General features: G+C 24.7%; 1 protein-coding gene across 1 annotated transcript; it reads left to right on the top strand.

Moving 5' to 3' along the window:
* Nucleotides 1-145: 145 nt before the first annotated feature.
* On the top strand, nucleotides 146-7,398 carry LOC112592132 (glutathione hydrolase 1 proenzyme-like). Its single transcript, XM_025336121.1, has 9 exons — nucleotides 146-200; nucleotides 421-616; nucleotides 1,145-1,345; nucleotides 1,572-1,800; nucleotides 1,862-2,052; nucleotides 2,149-2,389; nucleotides 3,086-3,199; nucleotides 3,267-3,425; nucleotides 7,199-7,398. The coding sequence occupies exons 1-8, from the start codon at nucleotides 146-148 to the stop codon at nucleotides 3,417-3,419; spliced, it is 1,380 nt and encodes a 459-aa protein (XP_025191906.1). The 3' UTR covers nucleotides 3,420-3,425; nucleotides 7,199-7,398.
* The last annotated feature ends 2,760 nt before the right edge of the window (nucleotides 7,399-10,158 follow it).

Genomic DNA, 10,158 nt, shown 5'->3' with positions numbered 1-10,158 from the left:
TATTACGTATTGCCCGTTGATGCTGCTATAGCTACAATTATATGACGGTGCTCTAGGTCCTCATTTATAGTTTGGGTGGAGGATTTTACTATGATATATACAATGCCTACAACCAAAAAGTAATGTTAATCAATGTCAGTGAAACATGCCAGCCTTAGCGCAACAGACCCTAGTTTGCAGAAGTCCAAACTTCTTGTACGGTAAACTTAATATAAGAAAAATTTCTTATCTGAGCGATCTATATTTAAATAAATATTTTCAATTGATAATCAATATGAAAATAAATATCAATTTTTATTCACTATTATATTTCAGTGCATAATGTTTCTAAAATGAAATGAAAAATTAAATTATGTATAATGTATTTAAACATATTTCAAATTGAGTGATACTATACATATTTTAATTTAAAAAATATAGGTGGTTTGGCGGTTGCAGTTCCAGGAGAACTTAAAGGATTCTCGACCATCTATAGTTTATACGGTGGAAATGTTCCATGGCCATCACTGTTTGAGCCAACTATAAAGTTATGCGAGGAAGGCATGACAATCAGTAAATCTTTAGGAATAACTTTAAAATATGAAGAAGAATTGATCAAAAAAGACCCAATGCTCAGGTACAATGAAAGCCAAAATTATTTTTTATGTACTTTTTTTTTAGAAAAAATCCTATATAACGATTTATTAGGCCATGACATATGTACGATTTTTTATCAATTTTTATAAGTTTTAAAATATTTAAATAAGATAAAATTAACTTTCACCAAAAAAATAATAATATTAAGAACAAGATAAACTGATATCATATATTCAGTAAAAACCTTACTATGATCTTTTTTTTTATAATTAAATACGAGATTTATGAAATTATGTATTTTTCGATGAACTTGATAGATATGATGATATTTATTAATGTTTCATTACCCCTTGATATAATTACTCAGAAAATTAATACATTAATTTTTACTATTAGATATAAAATACTTACTTACATTTTTTTCTCTTTCTACCCTAAATACTCATGTAACTACCTTGTATTTTTAAAAGGTAATTGGAATTTATTCCGTAATAAACAATTTTATTATTATTATTATTATTATTATTATGAAATACATAGTTAAATTTATGCAAAAAATGTTTCCTAGAAAAGCATTCTTCAACGAAGAAACTGGACAAGTAAAGATAACCGGGGAAATATACACGTTTCCTGAGTTAGCAGAAACTATGAAAATCTTAGCAAAAGAAGGTAGTGATGCCTTTTACAACGGTTCGTTAACGGAAAACTTATTAAAAGACTTAAAAAGAGCAAATGGGATAATCACAGAAGAAGATTTAGTCAACTACGAGTGAATATATTATATCTTAATAAGCTTCGTGCCTAATTAATATCAATTTGTAATATTAATTTAAATAATTGAAAACAGTCAATGTATATTATATTTTTAATTATACAAATTAAATTTAATTGTAGTAAAATAAAAAGAATAAAGCTATTTCAATACTTATGGAATAGATTAAATGTTTTAAATGGACGTGAATATTTACAAATTAAGCTAAAATAAACATTTTCAGAGTCGAGGTCGAAGAATCACTTTCTGTAAATTTGAAAAATGGACATACAATACACGCGGGACCGCCACCTGGTTCTGGTATGATATTAGCCTACATACTCCGCGTGTTGGATGGTTTATTACCAGCACCAAATGCAGGTTTGGACGCTCATCGATTAGTGGAAGCTTTTAAATTTGGTTACGCCGAAAGAGCCCATTTAGGAGATCATAAATTTGTAAACGTGTCTGGAGTATGTCTTAACGATCAAATACGTGTTTACGAATGTTTGAATGATTTTTTTTTTATCATAGATTTACAATAATGTGAAATCGGATAGCTACATAGATAAAATACGTAATAAGATATCAGATAATTTTACCTCGTCAGATCCTACGTACTACGGAGCTAATTATGATGTGCCAGACGACCACGGAACTGCCAACATGGTAGTGATCGATTTGATGGGAAACGTTGTCATAAGTACTAATACAATAAACACAAAGTGAGCATTGCCAATTTAAAAATTTTTCGACACTTATAATTTTCAACATAAATATTTACGTGACTTTTTAACAAATTCATGTTAAATTTATTGAAGTTTTGGTTCCGGTTTCACATCGCCTAGCACCGGTATTATTCTGAATAACGAAATGGACGATTTTTCAACTCCGGGAGCCGTCAACTTTTACGGTTTTCCATCTTCACCTGCCAATTATATACAACCAGGCAAACGACCAATGTCCTCAATGTGTCCAACTATAATCACAGACAAAAACGGAGATTTCGTTCTAGCAGCAGGAGCAGCTGGAGGATCGAAAATCACATTAACAACCGCCTACGTAAGTTTATTTTACCTCAAGTTCTAATATTTATATGGTTTTAAATTTATTTGATAATACGAATACACATCGCGTCCATCTCAACTTTATTTCCACTGATTCCTTCGTATTCTATGTATTTTATTTTTGGTTCTATAAAAACATTAAAACACTATTAAACAGTTTTAATATTTTTTTTTAAATAAATACTATATTAATTATCTATTATAAGCTAATATTTTTATTGTTTTATTGGTATTAGATTATATTTGTTTATAACTGTTAAGCTATTTTGTCCCTATACCTTTATAGTTAAACGTATTTTGTATAAAGACTTATAATCATATAATCACGTGCAACTTGGATTTAATTTCCTATGTAACGTTAATTAAAACATTGTGTTTTATAAGAATTTAGAATGTTAATTAATGATTAAAGCTTACCTATAAAAATCTTCAACTCAATACTTTTATAGAATCTGCTTTTGATAATACAAATATCATTAGAATACTAGCAATATAACGCTTATTATAGTTTCTTAAGTATTTTAAATAATTTTTTTTTTAATCCAAATTGTATTTCTATATGTTTAAGTATCACGTGTCTATTATTGTCAATTTTGTTAATGCGATAACTGAGTCAATTATACTATTAAATATTTACACAAATCAATTAAATAACATATATATATACATAATATATAATATTAATTTGTAGGTTTCTGCCCTTAAATTATGGTACAACAAGACGCTAAAAGAAGCTATAGACAAACCAAGAATTTTTCACCAACTTCTACCTATGGAAGTTCAGTATGAATATGGAACAACTAGAGTAAAATTAAAATATATAACAAAATATTTTCCTACATATTATTCGTTTATCTTTTTTTATGGTTTAGAATGTAATACAAAAACTTAAAGATATTGGTCATACAGTGATCCGATTACCAAATATCAGATATTCAGCAGCAACAGCTATTGCCAAATCGATTTCCGGGATGATAGAAGCTATGCCAGATTTTCGACGACCAGGGAATTCATCTGGATACTAAAACTAAGTAATAACCGTAGTTTTTAAAAATGTGTTCATTGTCGTTAAATATTTAACAATTATAGATAATATTAACATTTAAAAATTTAAAATAATGTTTATTAACGATTGATATATTAAATATAATCCAATAAATAAATGGAATGTAAGAAAACTAATAATATATGCTGTAATTTATAGCAAATTTATCTTTATGTTTAACACAATATTATGTATGAACCTATAAAAATATAATTGTATATTTAATTGATAAAAATTTCAAATTACACTTTCCTATTTTTGTATCAATCGTATTAGTTAATATTGCAATTTTTTCATGGTTGTTAAACATTAATTAGAAATATATTATCTTTTTTTTTTAGGAATGCAGACTGCTTTTTTTCTATGTAATTAATTGGTCTTACACTATTATACTTGTATGATTTTGAGATATTAATCAAACACTTATTTTTGAATTTAGATATTAGTGTACATTGTACGCAGTATTCGTAAAAAATTTAAGGAAATTGTTTTTTATTTATGAAATAAAAATGTTAGGTGTATTTTTATAATTTATTATAAATTACTTTTTTTTTCCAAAAATAATTGAAAAAGCTCATTTACACATGGCATAATATTAAATTCATTGGACAAAGACTTGAGATCTATAATAATGACTAGGAAGCGGTTTTATAATATGTAAATGTATATTTTTATTAAAACAAGATATTATGCACTTTAAATATGCTCCAGTTACATCAGTCGGTAGGAAATAAACATTTAGCCATTTTAAAAATATTTTGAGACCTAATAAGTGAAATTTAACATTCGATAGTTTAAAATAAATTGTAATTATTCAATGTAGCAAATCATTTTAATAATTTAATAATTATATATATTTAATGTACTTTTTTTTTATTACTTATTTTCCGACATATTCTGATATTTTTGACACATATTTATAAATTTTACTTCCATATTTCTTTATTTTTATTACATATAAATCCGTTCCCTAATAATGACAAATATTACCGATAACTATTTTTATGTTCTCTATATCGTCATATAATATTGTATGTGACCTTTTATCTATTATCTATTTATTTCCGACCTTTGTGTATATGGTTTATATTAGATAAGCTATATACTTATATTTCTTAATGTAATGGTAAATTTAGTGCTATGTCGATTTCCCCAAAGCAATGATTATTTTTTACAAAATATTAAGCATTATAAAAGTATAATCAGATAAAAGTCGTTTGTCAAACCCATTGAATCTTCTAATTTTCATAATTATATATTAAAAGAAAAATATTTTAGACAGCACTTCGTATAGGCAATATAGTGTCTTATTTAATTAAAATTATAGTCACATATATAAATATATTATACAATTTTTATACATCGATCTTGAGAATATTAGAAACCATTACATCTAAAAAATTCTTCGAAATGTTGGTGATATCATAATATTATAATTATCTTTCAATCAAAATTTTATATTTAACTTTTATTTGTATATATAGATTATAATAGAAAGTTTTCAATATTATATGACGGTTTTGAAGATAATGAACGATGGTAAATAGTAAATTGAAAACTAATAGATTCAAATGAAAATTTTTAAACTATTATAACTTAAAAATTTAAGATAAATCTGATCTAGTGATGTGCTTTATTAAATTTTCTTATTTTAAAATTGCATGAAGAATTTAAACTGTAAAATCCGCATAAATTATATTTTAACAAAATAATATAAATAATCAATCATTTATATTCCTTAATTATATAAATTTAAAAAAATTAGGAAACATTTATCATACATTTCTTAGTATCCAGTATTGTAGTTTCACAATTTTTTTTCTTAAATTTTGTATATGCTTAATTTATTAAAATTTGTATGATTAAAATCGACATTTTTGCAAACTCAATTTCAAAAAAAAATTCAAAAATTATAATGTAGGATGTAGAAATATTTTACAGTCTCTCTCTCTCTCACTCTCTCTCTCTCTCTCTTAATAAATATTGCTAAAAAAAGTTTTATTATTTAAATCCATTAAAAATTAAATATTTAAATTCATTAACCATGAGCCTTAACAACAAATGTAATTTACTTACATAATAGTTTTATTGTTATTGCTTTATTTATATAATATATTATAAGTTCATTTTATTTGCATGTTTGAAAATCAATCTAATGGGCAGTGTAGTTAATGGTTATCACTTGGATAACTTATCACTTATCGAGTACGTTTGATTAATGAACATTCATTAGCATCGTTGTATAGGTACGCTATATATTTACTTATTTATCCGTATTACTTTACGGTATCCGAGGATTGATGAAACCGATAAGGGCAATCTGTCATAGGTTATAATAAGTATCTTATTTTTCATACGAGTAACCAATTAATAAATTAAATGAATAGTTGATTATGATTTTTATATTATTAATAACAGCCATACCACATTAAAAAAAAAAACTGATTCAATCTATTATCTAATATCTTCTTTAAACTGACAATATTGGTTTAGTATTTTTCGATTCCATAAGCCTTTTAGTCTTTTAAATGTAATAATTGTTACCTGTAGCTTAGATTTTAATACTAATACTTAGACCCGTCCAAAATCCTAAATGAAATGCATACAAGATTTAGCGCCAATCGGTCAAAACTATAATTAGCGTATTATGCGTCAATTAAATATTAACACAACTAATGATGCCTATACTAGTCGACAGCATTTTAATTATTATAATTTATATATCTATCGTTTCCTTTTTGCTTCGCATGAAATATTCTCAATTTTTATTGTCAAAAATTTGTTTCAATTTATAAAACTAAAACATTAATTTTGCTTTTTTATTATTTAATAGTTGCTACTTAAACTTGCAATTATATTAAATAGCTATATTCGCCTAAATGAAAAAGTAAAATACAATAATCAAAAATTATATACGACCGTAATTAGATACTATTTTACCATCTATTCTGTAACTATTGGCAACCCACTATAAAAATAAAAAACTTGTTTTTCGTGAGTTAAAGCTAAATTCATGTGTGAGCTATGATCCACCTAATATCGACTTTTATGGACTGAAATTTTAAATTACGAATCTTCCCCAAGTATTAAATATTGTAATAATGTACCTTATCTCTATTGAAAACGATCCAATATTTTTTAAGTCTATAAAATAAAATTAAAAGAAAGAAATATACATTTTTAATACAATGCTATTCTTTTTCGAGGTGATAGAAGTGAATATTTATCAGCCGTTCACTAGTAAACACCAAACGTTCTAATTATAATTTTTTTTCTTTATAAGTTCACCCACAAAATTTTTAATTATTTGCATTTATATAACAATTTCAGAAAATATAGAAATATAGTTTGGTAATATTTTACAGTTTACATAAATATTATTATTAGATTGTAATTGTTAATTTATATATAATGCTAAATACGGACAACATTATACGCCGGCCATTAGTTGTTAAGACGTATCTATATTGTATAAACTGAAAAATATATTTATATCATTGCCATATATTATTATGAACACATTAATGTATTTTATATTATATATCGACAAAAGAAAAATATTATATTATTTCGTTTTAATCATCTATATTTAATTATATAATGCAATGTAGGTACTATATATTTGTGTACTTAATAATTCGTTTTCTTATAAACCATTATTTATTATACCTATAATGTCACGTTACACACATATTCACATACACCCGCCAACAAAATGTTACTATGTATAATAATTATATTATTATATTTTATTCACAGGTACCAAATGGAACCCGGAAACCTTAGTTAAATCGCTGATTTAAATATAATATATAGTGGTGTAACTCCGCAATTGATAATTTGAATTTGTAAAATGTTTATTGGTTAATATATTTTGTTTCTTAATTGTAATAATCGCGATTGGTGCACAGTGTACTGTGAGAAGTGCTTTGATTAACATTATCCTAGTTGTTTAGTATTATATTTCTATATATATCCAAATAATAAAAATAAGTAGGTATCTATTAAGGACTTTGATATATCAAGTATACAAAGATTTTAGTTTGTTGTATTTTTTATTTTAACTTGCCATTCTTTAATTTATATATGAATATTTAGAAGAGGAACATGATTGAAGCTAAACATTTTTCCGGCTCAGTCCAAGGTCAATTTGTTTTTATTCCCAAGATACCAATGGTTACTATGAATACCTGTTTGAATTTAAACGAGTTTAATTTGCTATAGGGTTTTGTTTTCTAGGTTTATCAATAATATTTTATTATTTGCTAATATAAAAATATTCATACCAATCTATTAGTCTAATGATGCGACTTTCTTGTAAAATAATTTGTATCAATTTTCTATTAAATTAATATAGATGGCGTAGATTATCAATTCGTAAATAGTATAGATTCGATTTAAAACACAGATATATCTATGATTGTTAAAATACAATTAGTAAGTGTTTAAAAGCCAGTGTAAATAAATTATTTAAACATTTATACCAATATAGTATTATGAAGAAATAAACAAAATCGAAATATTTTTTTTATAATTAGATAACGAGAAAACTTTAAAATGGGAAATTGGATTTGATAAACATTTTAATATTTAATAAAACAATACTTAAAATTTCAACCTGCAGTTTTTTTGGTATTTTAATTTTAACCAAGGCTATTATTACTATAATTAAGTTAAAGTTAATAAAAAATAAATTTAAATATTTTAATCTGTTTAAGAAATTAATTATTAAAAAATATAAGTATATTTACTAAGAATTTACATAATATAAACTTTTCTAACATATTTTTATGATAATTTTATTATGTTTGTGTGGTTTTGTGACCAATCGTCTATAGGTTAAGTTTTCAACAGGTTTTTTCATGGCAAAAATAATTATGTAATTTTTAATATTCAATTTAACAACGTTAATAAGAATTAGAGGTATTTTAATATATACATAAGAAGGTATATTATGTATTTTGTACTTACCAATCGTCTTTGGTTAATATTTTAAATCGGTCTGTTCTTAAAAAATAATATTTATTTAACGTTTACTCATAATCTCAGAAACATCAATGTTTATCTTATTACTATAAATCATTCGATTGAACTAAACCCAATATTTTTTGTTTCGACATCGTTTTCATTTAATTCTATCGTTTTTCAGACTATAATATTTGTTTTACCAATATCTTCAAAAAAAAAAAATAGTGTAGTTATCGTGTTTTTTCGTTATCGAATTAAATCCTATAAAATAAACGACTAAATTGAATAATGCAAGTGACTTAGTAAGTTTGTTTTATTATTATTTAATTTAAAAAATGTACAAATAACTTATCATTTTGTTCGTGATGTATTTAGTATCATGACTTAAATCCTCATATTTTATTTATACGTTAATCCACTATTTGTGTTGATACTAATTATCTATTATCGTAATTATACAAAAGTTAACTATGTGAAATTACAAGTTACTGGATATATTGAGTTTTTAAATAATAATTATGATACTAAAAAAGAAAAGTTTTCATCTATTATCCTATTTTAATATCAGTACTTTCGTAGTAAAAATTTCATACCAAAAAAAGTTTTGCCATGATAATATATAATTTTTAAATTTTTCAACGATTTTCAATCACCAATATTTATAATTTTCAGATCTAAGGCTCTTAAATTAATTACTAATTGATTGTGATATGTGAATCAATTACATTACTATATGATGATGAGTTTTTAATCTTTAATTTTCGCTTCACTTTACTTAAACTAAAAATGGTTCACTGTCGTACTCTAATACTTCATGTATCTTAACGGACTTTTTAATTATAAAAACAACTAATAATTTTTACTTTATCATATCTATGTGAGATACTGAGATATTTAAATAATTATAAAATAATTATTATTCATAGTTTAATAATTAATTATACGTTTTCTTTTTAATAGTACGTGTGTACTGTAGAGCTCTGCATGGTCCGGTCTGGACCGGTCCGAACCGGACCAGACTGGACCGTGGTCCGGTTTTAGTCGACGTCTTTTATATAAAATAATGAATGGGTCCCGTTTTGCTTATTTAAAGACACGGTCGTCTTCTCGGTCCTTTTGGACAAATTACATCAGTTCAGTATGGATTATATTCTCGTATCTACAATTAAACGTCGATACTGAAATAAGTAGTATGATTTGTTATTTTAGTTTTATTTTCTGGAATATGACGACTATATCAAATATCGTCGTTATTAGGTATTGTAGCTGTATAGCATAATATTTGTATTTTACTAATTTATTATTTTAATTAAACTTAGGCGACTTCGTGACTAATGAGTGCAGGTACTACCTAATACTAGTATGCATATGATGTAATGATGTTGATCCAAGTTAATTTTGGGTTTACTGTCATCATTCGTAAAATCAAATAACATATTTTATTATAAATACTAATATAGGGTGAGTGTCATAATATAATAAATATCACCTACCTCAGTTACTCACATATTCCTACTAAAATATTTAATTTTGGGAATTGTGTACACTGAGTAAACACAATAATAAGAAATTATTAATTGAAAAATTGTTTTACATTTAATGTTTCTATTTTCGAAATGTTTCTACTGGCTGTTGAAGTGACAGTACTACTACTCTCTAGACACTATGATACCCATCAGCAGATTTTTATGAACCAGTTATTATCTCTCAATATTTGGTGTTGATATTAATAAATAGAGCAATACGTAATA

The sequence above is a fragment of the Melanaphis sacchari genome, unplaced genomic scaffold, assembly GCF_002803265.2.
Source record: "Melanaphis sacchari strain LSU unplaced genomic scaffold, SCAv2.0 Contig1597_pilon_pilon, whole genome shotgun sequence".
Classification (NCBI taxonomy): domain Eukaryota; kingdom Metazoa; phylum Arthropoda; class Insecta; order Hemiptera; family Aphididae; genus Melanaphis; species Melanaphis sacchari.
This window is presented reverse-complemented; position numbering and strand designations above follow the sequence as displayed.

Excerpts from the sequence above, each read along its gene's own strand:
- LOC112592132 (XM_025336121.1), top strand. The coding sequence starts at position 146 with ATGCCAGCCTTAGCGCAACAGACCCTAGTTTGCAGAAGTCCAAACTTC. Across the intron at positions 1,346-1,571 it reads GAAGATTTAGTCAACTACGA|AGTCGAGGTCGAAGAATCAC; the intron begins GTGAATATATTA and ends AAACATTTTCAG. Across the intron at positions 1,801-1,861 it reads AATTTGTAAACGTGTCTGGA|ATTTACAATAATGTGAAATC; the intron begins GTATGTCTTAAC and ends TTTTTATCATAG.